This window comes from Oenanthe melanoleuca, chromosome 1A, assembly GCF_029582105.1.
Source record: "Oenanthe melanoleuca isolate GR-GAL-2019-014 chromosome 1A, OMel1.0, whole genome shotgun sequence".
NCBI lineage: Eukaryota > Metazoa > Chordata > Aves > Passeriformes > Muscicapidae > Oenanthe > Oenanthe melanoleuca.
Genome location: NC_079334.1, coordinates 68,766,572 through 68,783,811, shown reverse-complemented (window position 1 = coordinate 68,783,811; position 17,240 = coordinate 68,766,572). Strand labels below are relative to the sequence as shown.

Here is a 17,240-nt window from a genome sequence, read left to right as displayed (position 1 = left end):
TAATTCGCATTAATTATATAATGTAATAATATGAATATATACTATTTCTAATAATTTTGTGTTAATTATATTACTTTAGTCTTATTGCTCACAATATATTATTACCATTAGTTTCTATTACCACTAATATTTGTATTTTAATTATTAATGGCATTACTACATTAGGATTGCTACAGGAATGTGTTCTTGCTATTAATTTATACTTTTTTAATAACCTGTATTATTTCTAATATTTCGAATTTATATCATTCTATTAATAACCACTCTCAATACCACATTGTGATCAATAATAGCAATATAAATACTAATAATCTGTCTTTTTACCAACGCTTTTGTGATGTTACAGTACAACTAATACTAATTATTACTAATGCTGGTTGGGTTTTATATTACAATGGGACTGGGAAATAATGATCATTAATAATGAGAGTAATTTATAGTAATTTTAAGAAATTTATGGAAATAAAGGCACCAATCCTTGTACTATGTGGAAAGAGATTTAATAGTGTTTTTTCTATTTTAATGCTATTATATTATATTATATTATATTATATTATATTATATTATATTATATTATATTATATTATATTATATTATATTATATTATATTATATTATATTATATTATATTATTTGTATTTATTATGTACATGTATTCTATTATAACACATTATTTCTATTATTTATTTTCTATTGTGCTATATTATATTATTTGCATTATACTTATCATACTATAATCCTATTTCTATTATTTTATTATTTATTATTATATCATCTCAAGATGCATTGTCTATGTAATATATTTAGCCTATAACATAAAACGTGGAATTTTTTCCACATCCTTTACACAATACAAATTGTATTGCATAAATTATAAAATCCTACACACGCTTTTAATACAATAAAACATAATTAATTGTATGGACACCTCGTATGGAATATATTAATTAAAAACGGGATGGGACTTTTTCCTGTGTTTCCTGCTCTGGGCGGGGATGGGCACAGCTGGCAGGGGCACAGCTGGACAGGGCACAGCTGGACGGGGCACAGCTGGACGGGCACAGCCAGGTGAGTCACAGCTGGCAGAGGGAACGACTGAGTCACAGCTGGCAGGGGCACAGCTGGACGCGGCCCAGGCGGGCAGGGGCACATCTGGGTGAGCGCGGCACATCTGGCGGGGCCGGGGCGGGGCCGGGGCTGAGCGCGGCGCGGGCGGGCGGCGGCGGAGCCACGGTGAGGGGCCGGGACCGGGACCGGGGCGGGGGCTGCGGGGCTGCGACCACCCCCGGGGGCCGGGGGGGTGCTGCCCTACACCCACCCCCGCCCCTGCCCCACAAATGCCCAGCCCCATCACCCCCAGCCCTATAACTGCCCAGCCCTATAACTGCCCAGCGCCAGAATCCCCCCGCTCACTGCTCCGTAAGTGACCAGCCCCCAACCCCATAATCCCCTCGCCCCCAGCCCCATAACCCCCAGCCCCAGAACCCCCAGCCCTATAACTGCCCAGCGCCAGAATCCTCCCGCTCACTGCTCCGTAAGTGCCCAGCCCTCAGCCCTATAATCCCCTCGCCCCCAGCCCCAGAACCCCCAGCCCCAGAATCCCCCAGCTCTATAACCCCCAGCCCTATAACCCCCAGCCCTATAACTTCCCAGCCCCATAACTGCCCAGCCCCATAACCCCCAGCCCACTGCTCCATGAGTGCCCAGCCCCCAGCCCTATAATCCCCCCGTCCCCTGCCCTATAACTGTCCAGCCCCCAGCCCCAAAACCCCCCCGCCCACTGCTCCATGAGTGCCCAGCCCCAGAATCCCCCCGCCCTATAACTGCCCAGTCCCCAGCCCCACAATCCCCCCGCCCACTCCTCCACGAATGCCCAGCCCCCAGACCCATAATCCCCCTGTCCTATAATTGTCCAGCCCCCTGCCCCATAATCCCCCTGCCCTTTAACTGTCCAGCCCCAGCCCCATATTCCCCTTCCCCATAGACCCCCTTGCCCTATAATCCCCTGCCCCATAACTGCCCAGCCCCATAACCAGCAGCCCCAGAATCCCCCTGCGCAGCCCCCAGCCCCAAAACCCCCTCTTCTCACGCCGGCTGCGGGGGGTCCGTCCCTCCCTCGCCATGCTGGGGCTGTGTTTGGGGTGCCCCCAGGTTTTTGGGGTGCCCCGCCGCTGAGGGCGCCGTGCCCGCACCCCGCAGGCGCTGCCCGGCTCCGGATGCCGCCAGGATGGCGCTGCTCCCCGTCGTGGCTCTCTGGGCTCTGTGCCCCCTCCTCACACGGGCAGGTACCCACCGGCAGTGGGGTGGGGGGTCCTGGCAGAGCCCCCCCCATTCCGGGGACCCCCTTCCCAACCCCCCCTGTCCCCCCCTGCGCCGTGCGGACCCCGAGGGCGAGGGCGGGGGAGGCGTTCCGGGCAGGGCGGTGACTCACGGGGCGGCTGCTCGGCAGCGCCGAGCCTGGGAGCTGGCACCGGCCGCTGCCACCCCCCGTGTCCCCACGCACGTCCCCTGTGACCCCGCAGAACCCCCTTGAACAGGGTTACCCCGCTGTGCCCCATCTTTGTGTCCCCACACATGTCCCCTGTCCCCGGCCATGACCCAGCAGAGCTCCGTTTAACGGGGTTACCCTGCTGTGCCCCATCCCCGTGTCCCCACACATGTCCCCTGTGACCCCGCAGAGCCCCCTTGAACAGGGTTACCCCGCTGTGCCACATCCCCGTGTCCCCACGCATGTCCCCCGTGTCCCCACAGATGTCCCCCGTGTCCCCACGCACGTCCCCTGTGACCCCGCAGAGCCCCCTTGAACGGGGTTACCCCGCTGTGCCCCATCCCTGTGTCCCCACGCATGTCCCCCGTGTCCCAACTATGACCCAGCAGAGCCCCGTTTAACGTGGTTACCCCGCTGTGCCCCATCCCCGTGTCCCCACGCACGTCCCCTGTGACCCTGCAGAGCCCCGTTTAACGGGGTTACCCCGCTGTGCCCCATCTTTGTGTCCCCACACATGTCCCCTGTGACCCCGCAGAGCCCCCTTGAACGGGGTTACCCCGCTGTGCCACATCCCTGTGTCCCCACACATGTCCCCTGTGTCCCCAACCATGACCCAGCAGAGCCCCATTTAGCGGAGTTACCCTGCTGTGCCCCATCCCCGTGTCCCCACACACGTCCCCTGTGACCCTGCAGAGCCCCGTTTAACGGGGTAACCCCGCTGTACCCCATCTTTGTGTCCCCACGCACGTCCCTTGTGACCCCGCAGAGCTCCCTTGAACTGGGCAACCCCGCTGTGCCCCATCCCCGTGTCCCCACACATGTCCCCTGTCCCCGGCCATGACCCAGCAGATCTCCGTTTAACGGGGTAACCCCTCTGTGCCCCATCCCCGTGTCCCCACTTATGTCTCCTGTGTCCCCGCACACGTCCCCTGTGACCCCGCAGAGCCCCTTTTCCTGGGGTTACCCCTCTGTGCCTCATCCCTGTGTCCCCACACATGTCCCCCGTGTCCTCACGCATGTCCCCTGTCCCCAACCATGACCCTGCAGAGCCCCGTTTAACGGGATAACCCCGCTGTACCCCATCTTTGTGTCCCCACACATGTCCTCTGTGTCCCCACACACGTCCCCTGTGACCCCGCAGAGCCCCCTTGTCTCATCCCTGGGGTTGCCCCGCTGTGCCCCGTCCCTGTGTCCCCACACATGTCCCCGTGTCCCCACACATGTCCCCTGTGACCCCGCAGAGTCCCTTGTCCTGGGGTTGCCCCTCTGTGCCCCTTCCCTGTGTCCCCACACATGTCCCCCGTGTCCCCACACACGTCCCCCGTGACCCCGCAGAGCCCCCCTGTCCCATCCCTGTGGTGACCCCGCTGTGTCCCCTCCCAGACCGTTCTCCTGTCCCTGTCACCGTCACCGCGGCCATCGGCGAGGACGCCTGCCTGCCCTGCGGCACCCAGCCCTGGGCCGACCTGCGCGGGGCCACCCTCAGCTGCACGCACCAGGCCGGTGGCCACCACGCTGTCCCCGTCCTTAGCCACCGCCTGGGCTCTCAGCCGCCGCCCCCCGCGCCGAGCTGGCAGCCGCCCGTGCAGCCCGACAGCCGCTTTAGGGGCAGGGTGGCTTTCTGCGCCGCGGGGACAGGCGACAGCGACAGCGACAGCGGCGTGTCGCTGCTGCTGAGGAACCTCAGCCATCCCGACTTCGGGAATTATTCCTGCTACGCCTCCCGAGCCGCGGCCCCGCAGCTGCTCTGCTCGCTGGTGCTGCAGCCCGCGGTGGCAGGTGAGACTGGGGGGTGGCACTGTCCCCTTTGGGTCCCGCTCATCCACAGGGGTCCAGTGCTGTCCCCTTCTGGAGGTGTCAGAATTTTGGGTGTCCCCAGTCCTCTGGTGTGTCCAGCCTTGTCCCCATATGGGTAATGCCAAAATTTGGGGGTGTCCCCAATCCCCTGGTGTGTCCAGCCTTGTCCCCATCTGCATGGTGCCAGAATTTGGGGGTGTCACCAATTCCCCTGCTGTATCCAGTGCTGTCCCTTTCTGGGTAGTGGCAGAATTTTGGGGTGTCCCCAATTCCCTGATACGTCTGTCACCTCCTCCAGTCCTGTCCCCATCTGATTAGTGCCAGAATTTTGGGGTGTCCACAATCCCCTGATGGGTCCAGCTCTGTCTCCATGTCAGTGGTGCCAAAATTTGGAGGTGTCCCCAGTTCTCTGCTGTGTCCAGTCCTGTCCCCTTCTGGTGGTGCCAGAATTTTGGGTGTCCCCAATCCCCTGGTGTGTCCAGCCTTGTCCCCATATGGGTAATGCCAGAATTTGGGGGTGTCCCCAGTTCCCTGATGCATCTGTCACCTCCTCCAGTCCTGTCCCCATCTGATTAGTGCCAAAATTTTGGGGTGTCCCCAATTCCCTGGTGGGTCCAGCTCTGTCCCCATGTGAGTGGTGCCAAAATTTGGAGGTGTCCCCAGTTCTCTGCAGTCCTATTCCCTTCTGATGGTGCCAGAATTTTGGGGTGTCCCCAATCCCCTGGTGTGTCCAGCCTTGTCCCCATCTGGTGGTGCCAGAATTTGGGGGTGTCACCAATTCCCCTGCTGTATCCAGTGCTGTCCCTTTCTGGGTAGTGGCAGAATTTTGGGGTGTCCCCAATTCCCTGATATGTCTGTCACCTCCTCCAGTCCTGTCCCCATCTGATTAGTGCCAGAATTTTGGGGTGTCCCCAAATCTCTGGTGTATCCAGCACTGTTCCCATCTGGGTGATGCCAGAATTTGGGGGTGTCCCCAGTTCCCTGCTGTGTCAGCCCTGTCCCCTTCTGATTAGTGCCAGAATTCGGGGGTGTCCCCAGTTCTCTGCTGTGTCCAGTCCTGTCCCCTTCTGATGGCGCCAGAATTTTGGGGTGTCCCCAATCCCCTGGTGTGTCCAGCCTTGTCCCCATATGGGTAATGCCAGAATTTGGGGGTGTCCCCAGTTCCCTGATGCATCTGTCACCTCCTCCAGTCCTGTCCCCATCTGATTAGTGCCAGAATTTTGGGGTGTCCCCAGATCCCTGGTGTATCCAGCACTGTTCCCATCTGGGTGATGCCAGAATTTGGGGGTGTCCCCAGTTCCCTGCTGTGTCAGCCCTGTCCCCTTCTGATTAGTGCCAGAATTTGGGGTGTCCCCAGTTCCCTGGTATGTCCATCCCTGTCCCTTTCTGGGTTGTGGCAGAATTTGGGGGTGTCCCCAGTTCCCTGCTGTGTCCAGCTCTGTCCCCATCTGGGTGACTCCAGGTGTCCCTACTCTGCCCCCCCTGCCCAGTTTGGGGTCCCCACATTCCCTGCTGTGTCTGTCCCTTTTCCCTGGTGTGTCTGTCTGTCTGTCTGGGGCTCCTGGCCGTGTCCCCAGGTGCCGCTGTCCCCCCAGGGGTCCCCGAGGCCGAGCCGGACATGCTGATGGTGATTTGTGTCCTCACGGGCGCCTTCACCGCGGTGGCCATCGGGGTCATGGTGTGTGCCCGCTGCCAGGGGCACTGCTGGGGGCAAACAGGTGGGTCCGGGGGGCATAAAGGGGGTCCTGGGGGGCACAGGGGGCACAGGGGGCACAGGGGGTGTTGTAGGATGGGGGCAGTTGGAGACCCCCCTGGTCCACTGGAAATGGGATTTTGTGTGGGGAGAGGTTTTCCTGCTGCTTTGTGGGGATGGGAATAGGGATGGGATTATGGGCTATGGGATGGGATAATGGGATGGGAATTGGGATGGGATAATGGGATGGGATTATGGGATTATGGGTTATGGGATGGGATGGAATAATGGGATGGGATAATGGGATGAGAATTGGGATGATATTATGGGATAATGGGATGGGATAATTGGATGAGATGGGATAATGGGATGGGAATTGGGATGGGATTATGGGATTATGGGATTATGGGATGGGATAATGGGATGGGAATTGGGATGGGATAATGGGATAGTGAGATTAATGGGATAATGGGATTGGATCCATGGGATCTATGGGATGATGGGATCCACGGGATGATGGTGTAATGGGATAATGGGATAATGGGGTGGGGTCATAGGATCTATGGGATTAGTGGGATGGATGGGATGGGGTCCAGGAGATCCGTGGGATAATGGGATATGGGATAATGGGATATGGGATAATGGGACAACAGAATAGTGGGACAATGGGACGGGATCATGGGGATAATGGGATTTATGGGATGGGATTGATAGGATCTACGGAATTCATGGGATTTATGGGATAATGGGTTGGGATAATGGGATAAAGGGGTGTGGATGGGATGGGATGGGATAATGGGATGGGATGGGATAATGGGATGGGATGGGATGGGATGATGGGATGGGATGGGATGGGATGGGATGGGATGGGATAATGGGATGGGATGGGATAATGGGATGGGATAATGGGATGGGATGGGATAATGGGATGGGATGGGATGGGATGGGATAATGGGATGGGATGGGATGGGATGGGATGGGATGGGATGGGATGGGATGGGATGGGATGGGATGGGATGAGGGGATGGGATGGGATGGGATGGGATGAGGACAGGGTGTAGCTGGTGACAGCACGAGGGTGGGGACAGCCGTGGGGACGGGAGCAGCTGTGTGGGGTCAGGGCTGCCCCATGGCCTCCCCTCACTGTCCCCCCAGCGCGGGGCCCGGCCCCGGAGCCCGGAGCTGCAGCAGAGGAAGGACAGGTGGCCTTGGGTGACATGAAGAGTCTCAACACCTGAGGCCACCCCCAGCTGGGACAGGTCCAGGTGTGACACTGGAGCAGGACACGGCCCCGGCTGCCCCAAACGGGGGGGACAGGGCTGGGGCGATGCTCTGGGGCAGGGGTGCAGGCGTGGGGGGGGCGGGAGGGGTTTTGGGGGGCTCTGCTCGGACCCCCAGGGATGGGCAGGGGACAGCTCAGGGTCACCTCGCCCCCCCAGGGTCCCATGGCTTGGGGGGGGACAAATGCTGAGACCCCAAATAAAGAGTGTTGCTCCAGAGAGGGGGTGACCCTTCTTCCTACCCGCGAGGGGCGGGGGCTTGGGGGTGGGATGTGGGGTACGGGGGGGCCCTTTTAGGGGTTGGTGTGGGGGTGTCCCTGTTTCAGGGTGGGATGTGGAGTATTGGGGGGGCCCTTTTAGGGGTTGGTGTGGGGGTGTCCCCATTTAGGGACACACTGTAGGGTATGGGGGTGTCCCCGTTCCGGGGTGGGCTGTGGGGGGTCCCAGGGGTGTCCCCGTTTTGGGACAGGCTATGGGGGGTCCCGGGGGTGTCCCCATTTAGGGACACACTGTAGGGTCCTGGGGTGTCCCCGTTTTGGGATGGGCTGTGGGGATCCCTGGGGTGTCCCCGTTTTGGGATGGGCTGTGGAGGGTCCCGGGGGTGTCCCCATTTTGGGATGGGATGTGGGGGTCCCGGGGGTGTCCCCGTTCTGGGATGGGCTGTGGGGGGTTCGCAGGGGTGTCCCCGTTTGGGGATGGGCTGTGGGGGGTCCCAGGGGTGTCCCCGTTTTGGCATGGGATGTGGGGCGTTCGCAGGGGTGTCCCCGTTTTGGGATGGGATGTGGGGGGTCCCAGGGGTGTCCCCGTTTTGGGATGAGATGTGGGGGGTCCCAGGGGTGTCCCCGTTTTGGGATGGGCTGTGGGGATCCCTGGAGTGTCCCCGTTTTGGGATGGGATGTGGGGCTCCCAGGGGTGTCCCCATTTTGGGATGGATGTGGGGGGTCCCGGGGGTGTCCCCGTTCTGGGATGGGATGTGGGGATCCCTGGGGTGTCCCCGTTCTGGGATGGGCTGTGGGGGGTTCGCAGGGGTGTCCCCGTTTTGGGATGGGCTGTGGGGATCCTTGGGGTGTCCCCGTTTTGGGATGGGCTGTGGGGGGTCCCGGGGGTCCCCAAGTGCGCTCGTTCCCTCACGGCCGCTGGGCGGCGCTGTCGCCGAGGGGCGGGTTGGCCCCGCCCACTGACACGCCCACCACACCATATTTGGACATGTGATGTCAGATCCCTTCCATAGCCACGCCCCTTGTCCCAAAGGCGCCGAGGGGGAAATTTGGGATTTTTGGGATCCTGGAGCAGCCCGGGAGCTCCGCGGGGCTCCTTAGCCTGCTGCTCCCGCTCCTCTCCTTCTCCCGTGGTGATCACTGCGGCTCGGGGGGACCGCAGAGCCCTGTGCCCTCCTCTCCATCCCATTCCATGGATCCCATCCCATCCCATCCCATGGATCCCATCCCATCCCATCCCATCCCATCCCATCCCATCCCATCCCATCCCATCCCATCCCATGGATGTCATCCCATGGATCCCTGAGAGAATGGATCTGATGGGTGGACACGTGGATTTTTTTGGAATTTTTTAGGTCTTCTTTCCCTATATATTTCCAAGAAATCCTTGGAATTTTGCAGATTGAGGGTGGTTTAGTGCAGATTTTAAGACTTTTATGGCCATTTTTAGTGAGATTTTTGTGGGGTTTTTGGCCATTTCAAATCTGATTTTCCCCGGAATTTTTCCCAGCCTTTTTCCCGTTTTTTTTCTTAGAAATCCCTGGAATCTCTCTGGCTTTTGGGGCCATTTTTGGTTTTTTTTTAGTATAGATTTTAGGACTTTTCTTGGCCTTTTTTAGGGGATTTTTGTGTTTCTTAGTGCATATTTTTGGGGTTTTTTAGGCTGAATTTTTTCCAGATTTTTCCCGATGTTTTTCGAATTTTGAGGGGTCACAGGGGCTCCTCCCAGCAACATCCCAAGGAAATGATTGTTCTGGCAGTGGGACTGTGACCCTAAAAGCACAAAGGGGATTTTTGGGTTTGGTTCCTCTGTCTGAAGTTGTCATCTTCCTCCGGAAAGAACCGTGCCAGCATCTGCTCCCAGGGGATTTCCAGCCCAGATGTAGAAGAGAAATAATTTTTAAAATTAATAATAATGATAATAACAATAATAATAATAAATTAGATTATAACAGTGAGGCGGTGGTCCCTCCAGACAAAGGGTGATGGCACAAAGTGACACTGTGGTGGCACAAGGTGACAGCTCTCTTCTCTGACTGCACCAGCCAAGAAAAATGAAATGTGAGGCAAAAAAACAGGGCAAAATTCATTCAAAAAAATGGGATTTGAGGGTTGGATCCTGTTCGGGAAGAGATCGTGTCCCAAAGTGTCACCAAAGTGTCTCAATTTTGGCAGCAAAGGGGAATGGGTGCAGTTTGGGTTCCCACTTCCCCGTGCTGGAGAGGTCACCGAGGATGCAGTATCAGCACTGAGGGTTTTTGTGCTGATTTCAGCAAATTTTGGGTCACGTCCTTTCAGAGAAACCCCGAATCACCGCAGCTGGCCGCGTGTCAGGGATGCCAATGTCCCTGCTGTCCCTCGTGTCCCTTCCAGGACTGTCAGCCGGGGCAGAAACCAATCACGAATAATTAATCCCCATAATTATAAAACTCCACAGTCCCTCCAAGCTGCGGGGTCTCTGGGTTCGGGCGGGTTCGGGAAGAGATTTGGGCCCGAGCTGGGATGGGGACGGGGTGCGCTGGCCCTTTAAGGCACGGACAGGTGCGGCAGCGCAGCACCGCGTGGGGGCGGGACCGGCGGGTTTGAGTGACAGGGAGATTGACCAATGGCAAGGCGGAGTGAGGAGGAATCAGCCAATGAACGGGCGGGAAGGTGAGGGGGCGGGGCTGAGCTCGGCGGCGCTCGCTGCGGGGCGAAGCGGGGATCGGTCCCGCTCGGCTCCGTTCGGCTCCGCTCGGCCATGGCGAGGCGAGTGGCGGCCGCCGCCGGGCCCCTGGGGGATGATTTCTCCTTCGTCAGCCCGGTGGCCAAGTACGTGCTCTTCTTCTTCAACCTGCTCTTCTGGGTGAGTGCGGGGTCTGCGGGGACACGGGGACATCCCATTCCCGAAGGACACCCGGACCCTGCGGCTGTCCCCATCCCTGCACCCTGCTGGGACACCGCCATCCCCGGGACCCCCCATCCCTGAGCTCCCACCGGGACCCCCCAGTCTTTGGGGCTCTCTCCATCCCTGAACCCTACTAGGACCCCCCCATCTTTGGGACCCCCCAGTCTTTGGGGCTGTCTCCATCCCTGAACCCCATTGGGACCCCCCCCATCTTTGGGACCCCCCAGTCTTTGGGGCTGTCTCCATCCCTGAACCCCATTGGGACCCCCTCCATCTTTGGGACCCCCCAGTCTTTGGGGCTGTCTCCATCCCTGAACCCCATTGGGACCCCCCCCATCTTTGGGACCCCCCAGTCTTTGGGGCTCTCTCCATCCCTGAACCCTACTGGGACCCCCCCATCTTTGGGACCCCCCAGTCTTTGGAACTCTCTCCATCCCTGAACGCTATTGGGACTCCACATCCCCAGGGACCCCCGGCCTTCTCTCCACCCCTGGAATTATTTGAGACCCCACATTGCCAGGAACCCCCGACTCACCTCCATCCCCAGAACCCCACCAGGACCCCCCTGATTTTGGAGGTGCCCTCACTGTAATCCACTCTTCTCGAGATCCCTGGAGCCCCCCCAACCCCAGTACCCCACCGTGACCCCTCATTCCAGGGACTCCAGACCCCTGGGAGTGTCCCCATCCACGGGGATCCTTCATTCCAGAATCTACAGAGGGGGTTTCTCCATTCCCCGAGAGTTTTTGGGGTCCTTTAGATCCCCATCACTTCACTGGGACCCTTCCTGGCCCCACAGAGGTGACAAACCCCCAGAGCCCCTCTTGTCCGCAGCCCACTCCAGGAATACTTTTTTTTTTTCCCATGTTTGGGGGCTTTTTGTTTTTGGGGTTTTTTTTAAACGTTTTGAGGGATTTTTATGTTTTTGAGAAGTTTTATGTTTTGAATATTTTTTTCATGTTTCAAGGACTTTTTAAAAATATTTCAGAGACTTTTGTACCGCTTGGGAAGTTTGGGGGTTTTTTTATATTTTGGGGGGGTTTTTTGCAGGGTGTTTTTTTGCGGGTTATTTCCGTGTTTGCAATCCTATTTTTGAGGAAGTTTCTCGCTTCCGATAAACCGCATACCTGTGTCCAGCCACCCGCAGAGGAACAGCGCTGGCTGGTGGGTGGGGACAAAGGTCACCTCCGGGGAGGTGGGGACAGATGTGACCTCCCGGGGGGGGGGGACACGGTGGACACCGAGGCAGCTCCGTTTGCATGGCTGACTCTGGGGGCTGCAGGGGGGGCACGGTGACACCTGTGTCCCTCTGCAGGTGATCTCCATGGTGATGGTGGCCGTGGGGGTCTACGCCCGGCTGCTGAAGCACGCAGGTGAGCTCGGGGGGCTGCCCACGCCGGGGGCTGGGCTGTGGGGTCCCGGGGGTGCTGGCAGTGCTGGTGACAGCTGGCTGTGACAGAGGCGGCCATGGCGTGCCTGGCGGTGGATCCCGCCATCCTCCTCATCATGGTGGGCGTCCTCACCTTCCTCATCACCTTCTGCGGCTGCGTCGGCTCCTTGCGGGAGAACATCTGCCTGCTGCAGCTGGTGAGTGCTGCCGGTCCTGTGGGGACCCTGGTGGCATCTCAGTGTCCCTCCCGCGGTCACCTCACTGTCACGTTCCTTGTCCTGCAGTTCTCTGTCTGCCTGACCATCATCTTCCTCCTGCAGCTGGTGGTCGGCGTGCTGGGCTTTGTCTTCTCTGATGAGGTAGTGGGGGGAGCACTGGGGGTGCTGGGTGACCCCAGTCCCGTCCTGCTGGGTGACAGCCACGCTGGTGTCCCCCGTTTGTCCCCCAGGCACGTGGGAAGGTCAGCGAGATCATCAACGGGGCCATCGTGCATTACCGGGATGACCTGGACCTGCAGAACCTCATTGATTTCGGGCAGAAGGAGGTGACTGGGGGGTCTGCAGGGTTGGGGTGTCCCCCCAATGGATGAGGACATGTCCCCACTTCTGTGCCAGCTTTAATCTGTGGGGTAGTTGGATGGCTCTCCCAGGAGGATGTGATGTTCCTGGCCATGTCCTGCCCGGGCAGGGGGAGGCTGGGGGCACGAAGAGCCCTGAGTGTCCTGTCCCCCTGCTGGGCTGGGGTCCCCTCCCCGCTGAGCCCCGTGTCCTCCCCCCAGTTCAGCTGCTGTGGGGGTGTCTCCTACAAGGACTGGTCCCAGAACATGTACTTCAACTGCACAGCCACCAACCCCAGCCGTGAGCGCTGCGCCGTGCCCTTCTCCTGCTGCCTGCACGACCCTCAGCAGGTCAGTCCTGGGGTGTCCTCGGGGTGGGGGGACCCTGCCCTGGGCTGTCCTCACCTCCCCTGGGGCTGTGCTGGGCCTGGAGCCCTGCCCAAGGACAGGGAACAGCTCGTGGCAATGTATGGACTCCATCCCACACCCTGGGTTTGGCTTCCTCCATCCCACCTTTCTGGGCTTGGGTTCCTTGTCCAACCCTCTGGGTTTGGGTTCCCCCATCCCACCTTTCTGGGTCTGGGCTCTCCCATCCCACCTTTCTGGGTTTGGGTTCCCTGTCCAACACTCTGGGTTTGGGCTCCTCCATCCCACCTTTCTGGGTTTGAGTTCCCTGTCCAACCCTCTGGGTTTGGGTTCCCCCATCCCACCTTTCTGGGTTTGGGTTCCCTGTCCAACCCTCTGGGTTTGGGTTTCCCCATCCCACCTTTCTGGGTTTGGGTTCCTCCATCCCACCTTTCTGGGTTTGGGTTCCCCCATCCCACCTTTCTGGGTTTGGGTTCCTTGTCCCACCTTCTGGGTTTGGGTTCCCCATCCCACTTTCCAGATTTGGGTCTCCAAATTCTCCTTCTGGGTTTGGGTTCCCCCATCCCACCCTTGGGTTTGTGTCCCTAAATCCAGCCTCTGGGTTTGGGTTCCCCATCCTAACCTTTGGTTTTGGGGACTCCTGGATGGAAATCTGTGTTGAGCTGGGTGAGAATTCTCCCTGTCCAGAGCTGGAATTGGCTCTTTGGGGGCAGGTGGCTCTGGAGGCCTGGCGTGGGGACACCCCACCAAGGCAAGGGCCAGAGCTCCTGGTCACCCCCCACTGCCCCCCAAGAGCAGGGACCCCAGCGTGCTGTGTCCCCTCTCCCAGGCCGTCATCAACACCATGTGTGGCCACGGGATGCAGGCCAGGGGCTACCTGGAGGCCAGTGCCTTCATCCACACCAACGGCTGCATCGACAAGCTGGTCAACTGGACCCACAGCAACCTGTTCCTGCTGGGGGGCATCACCCTGGGGCTGGCCCTGCCCCAGGTACGGGGGAGAAGGCTCCATCCCAAAGCTCTGCTTTCTGGGGGTTTTTGGGGAGCTGCCTTGACAGTGGCTGATGCAGGGTGGTCAGTTGGGATGGGGTTTGGGGTGGGGGAGTGATGTAAATGGCAGGCACAGGGGTATGGGGTGACACTGCCTGGTGTTGCTCAGTACCTCCTTCTCTCCTTCCTCTTCCTCACTCCCTCTTGGTCTTTCCCTTTCTATTGCTTTTCTCTCCTTCCCTTTCCCTCCTTCTCCCTTTCTCTCCCCACTTCATTTTCCCTTTCCCCCTGCTTTTCTCTCCTTCCTCTTCCTCTTCCTCTTCCTCTTCCTCTTCCTCTTCCTCTCCCACTTCCTTTCCTTTCCTTTCCTTTCCTTTCCTTTCCTTTCCTTTCCTTTCCTTTCCTTTCCTTTCCTTTCCTTTCCTTTCCTTTCCTTTCCTTTCCTTTCCTTTCCTTTCCTTTCCTTTCCTTTCCTTTCCTTTCCTTTCCTTTCCTTTTTTCCTTCCCTTTCCCCTTCCCATTTCCCCCTTCCTTTCTCATTTCCTTCCCTTTCCTTTTCTCATTCCCCCCTTCCTTTCTCATTTCCTTCCCTATTCCCCTTCTCTTCCCTTCTCCTCCCTCTTCCTCCTCCTTCCCCTCTTCCATCTCCCCCTTCCTCTCCCTCTCCCCTCCCTCTCCTTATCTATCCCCCTTTTCTCTCTCCACTTTCTTCCTCTCTGCTTTCCCTTCCCTCCCTCTCCAGCTGGTGGGCATCATCCTGGCTCAGCTCCTCATCAACCAAATCCGCGACCAGATCAAGCTGCAGCTCTACAACCAGCAGCACCGTGCAGACCCCTGGTACTGAGCCGGGGTGTCCGGGAGCATTCCCAGATCCCGGATCAGAGACCTTAACTCACTGGCTCCAACCCGCGGGGAGAGCCCCAGGGCTCCGCTGGAAAAGAGGGAATGCGGAGGCTCCGGTGCTGGGCTCGGCCTGGCGGTGCTGAGCTGGAGCATGGCTGAGAATCGCTGTCTGTCCGTCTGTCCTGCTGTTGCACGGGGATGTGCCTCCCCTCTCCGCTGGAGAAGGACATTTGTCTGCCTGTCCGTCTGTTTGCACCGAGCTGCCTTCTCGCCCAGACTGCCGCCGTTCCCCTCACGGCCGGGTGGCCGTGCCGGTGTCGCCGGGTGCGGGGACAGCACCCCGGGGTGCTGAGGCGGTGCCGGGCTGTGCCCCCGGCAGGGACAATGAAGCCACGAGGCCGGACCTGCCGCACTGAGCAGGGACACGGCGGTGGCTGCGGGGCCGGGCAGAGCCCGCCCTCACACCGCGCTGCTGTGGGGAAACAGCGGCTGAGGGAGTGAGGGAGCCAGGCCCGGCCTCTCGGAGCTGTCGCAAAACCGTGGGTGGAGTTTGTTGCGGTTGGAATTTTTTCTTTTTTTTTTTTTTTTTTTTTTTTTTTTGCTTTTAATTTTCCCGTCTCCTCAGGCTGGGTGGTCCGTCCCGCGGAGGGAGCCGGGATGCGGCTCTTTGTGTGCGGCCGGGACGCTTCTCTCCCATTAAAAAAAAAACCCCTTTTTTGGCTTTTTTTCCCCTCAAAATCCACCTCGTCCCCCGCCAAAACGTGATTTCTTCCCCCGAAAGCGATTGTTCGTCCGAGGAATGCAAAAAAAAAAGTGATTTTTCCCCTCAGAAATCCATTTCTCTTCCCAAAACATCCCCTCCGAAGAGCTACTTCTCCACACAAAAAGCAAGTTTATCCAAGAAGTAGCTGCTCTCCAAAAAAATGATTTTTCCCCCAAAAACCTGTCTTTTCTCCCCCAAAAGCAACTTTTCTTCCCCTAAAAGTGTCTTTTGTCCCTCCAAACTGGTTTTTCCTCTAAAAAAAGGAACTTTCCTCCACAAAAATCAAGTCACCTCCCCCCAAATTCTCTTCTATCCTAAAATTGATTTTTTCCCCCATAAAGAGTGCTCATCCCCTCAAAAAAGTAATTTTTTCCTTAGAGGAAGTGTCTTTTGTCCCTGAAAAGTGACTTTTTGTCCCAAAAAAGTAACTTTTGCCTTAAAAAAGCAACTTTTGCCTTAAAAAAGCAACTTTTCTTTCCCTGAGAGGGACTCTTGCCCCCGAAAAGCGACTTCTTTTCCTGCAAAATTACTTTTGTCTACAAATGGAAACTTTTCTCTCCCAATGAATTGCTTTTTGTCCCCCAAAAATGACTTTTCATCCCCCCAAAAATGACTTTTCTCCTCCCAAGAGGCAACTTTTCACCTCCAAAAAGTAACTTGTGACTCACAGAGGCCTTTTCATCACAGACATTTTATTTCACAGGGGAAAAAAAAGGAACTTTTCCCTCAAAATATCGATCTTTTCCTCATATAAAGTGATGTTTTTGTCACAAAAGTGACTTTTTCCTTCCAAAATTGGACCTTTTCTTCATAAGACTGAACTTTTCCCTCACAAATAGTGACTTTTTCCTCACAAAAAGAGACTTTTACTTCAAAACCAGGAACTTTTCCCTCACTAAAAGTGACTTTTTCCTCACAAAAAAGAACTTTTTCTCCAGGAAAAAAGAACTTTTCCCTCACAAAAAGGGACTTTTTTTTCCTCACGAGTGAGTTTTTCTGCACAAAAAGGAACTTTTGCCTCAAAAAAAGGAATATATTCCCCACAAAAAGTGACTTTTTCTCACAAAAAAGCTACTTTTTCCTCACGAAAGGAACCTTTCCCTCACAAAGGCCTTTTGTGAGGTGGACTTCTTCCTCCCAAAAAAAAGCATTTTCCATCACTTTTTAGCGACCTTGTCCTCACAAAAATCGACTTTTCCTCACAAAAATGAAACTTTTCCTGACCAAAAGCGACTTTTTCCTCATGAGAGGAACTTTTCCCTCACAAAAGGGAACTCCTTCCTCCCCAAAAAAAGCACTTTCCCTCACTTTTTTAGCAACTGTTTCCCTCACAAAAAGCAACTTCTCCTCATAAAAAGCGATTTTTCCTCAAAAAAAGTGACGTTTTCCTCGCAAAAAGGAACTTTTCCTCACAAAAACCAAACTTTTGCTGACCGAAAGCGGCTTTTGCCTCACTAGAACTTTTCCCTCACAAAAGGGGACTCCTTCCTCCCTAAGAAAAAGCACTTTCCCTCACTTTTTAGCAACTTTTTCCCTCACAAAAAGCAACTTTTCCTCAGAAAAAGCGACTTTTCCTCACAAAATGGAACTTCTCTTCACAAAAAGCAAACTTTTGCTGAGCGAAAGCGACTTTTTCTTCACGAGAGGAACTTTTCCCTCACGAGAACTTTTCCCTCACAAAAGGGGACTCCTTCCTTCCCCCAAAAAAATCACCTTCCCTCACTTTTTAGAAACTTTTTCCCTCACAAAAAGGGACTTTTCCTCACAAAATGCGAGCTTTTCCTCAGAAAAAGCGACTTTTCCTCACAAAAAGGAACTTTTCCTCACAAAAAGCAAACTTTTGCTGACCGAAAGCGACTTTTTCTTCACGAGAGGAACTTTTCCCTCACGAGAAGAACTTTTCCCTCACAAAAGGGGACTCCTTCCTTCCCCCAAAAAAATCACTTTCCCTCACTTTTGAGCGACTTCTT

The 17,240-nt window shown here is 55.8% G+C and overlaps 2 protein-coding genes across 4 annotated transcripts; both read left to right on the top strand.

Moving 5' to 3' along the window:
• Nucleotides 1-1,280: 1,280 nt before the first annotated feature.
• LOC130248533 (uncharacterized) lies at nt 1,281-7,475 on the top strand. 2 transcript variants are annotated; one of them, XM_056482343.1, is made up of 5 exons: nt 1,281-1,418; nt 2,199-2,284; nt 3,871-4,266; nt 5,880-6,002; nt 7,133-7,475. In XM_056482343.1, exons 2-5 carry the CDS (start codon nt 2,227-2,229, stop codon nt 7,213-7,215), a joined length of 660 nt encoding a protein of 219 aa, XP_056338318.1. In that variant the 5' UTR covers nt 1,281-1,418; nt 2,199-2,226; the 3' UTR covers nt 7,216-7,475. The 2 variants fall into 2 exon arrangements, with proteins under 2 accessions (XP_056338318.1, XP_056338319.1); XM_056482344.1 differs by lacking the exon at nt 1,281-1,418 and having other exon boundaries at nt 2,102-2,284; nt 7,133-7,280.
• Nucleotides 7,476-10,143: 2,668 nt separating this feature from the next.
• TSPAN33 (tetraspanin 33) lies at nt 10,144-16,483 on the top strand. Of its 2 annotated transcripts, none has more exons than XM_056482342.1 (8): nt 10,144-10,320; nt 11,678-11,735; nt 11,822-11,949; nt 12,037-12,111; nt 12,201-12,296; nt 12,531-12,659; nt 13,504-13,665; nt 14,407-16,483. In XM_056482342.1, the coding sequence occupies exons 1-8, from the start codon at nt 10,216-10,218 to the stop codon at nt 14,506-14,508; spliced, it is 855 nt and encodes a 284-aa protein (XP_056338317.1). In that variant the 5' UTR covers nt 10,144-10,215; the 3' UTR covers nt 14,509-16,483. The 2 variants fall into 2 exon arrangements, with proteins under 2 accessions (XP_056338317.1, XP_056338316.1); XM_056482341.1 differs by having other exon boundaries at nt 10,186-10,320; nt 12,595-12,659.
• Nucleotides 16,484-17,240: the final 757 nt, after the last annotated feature.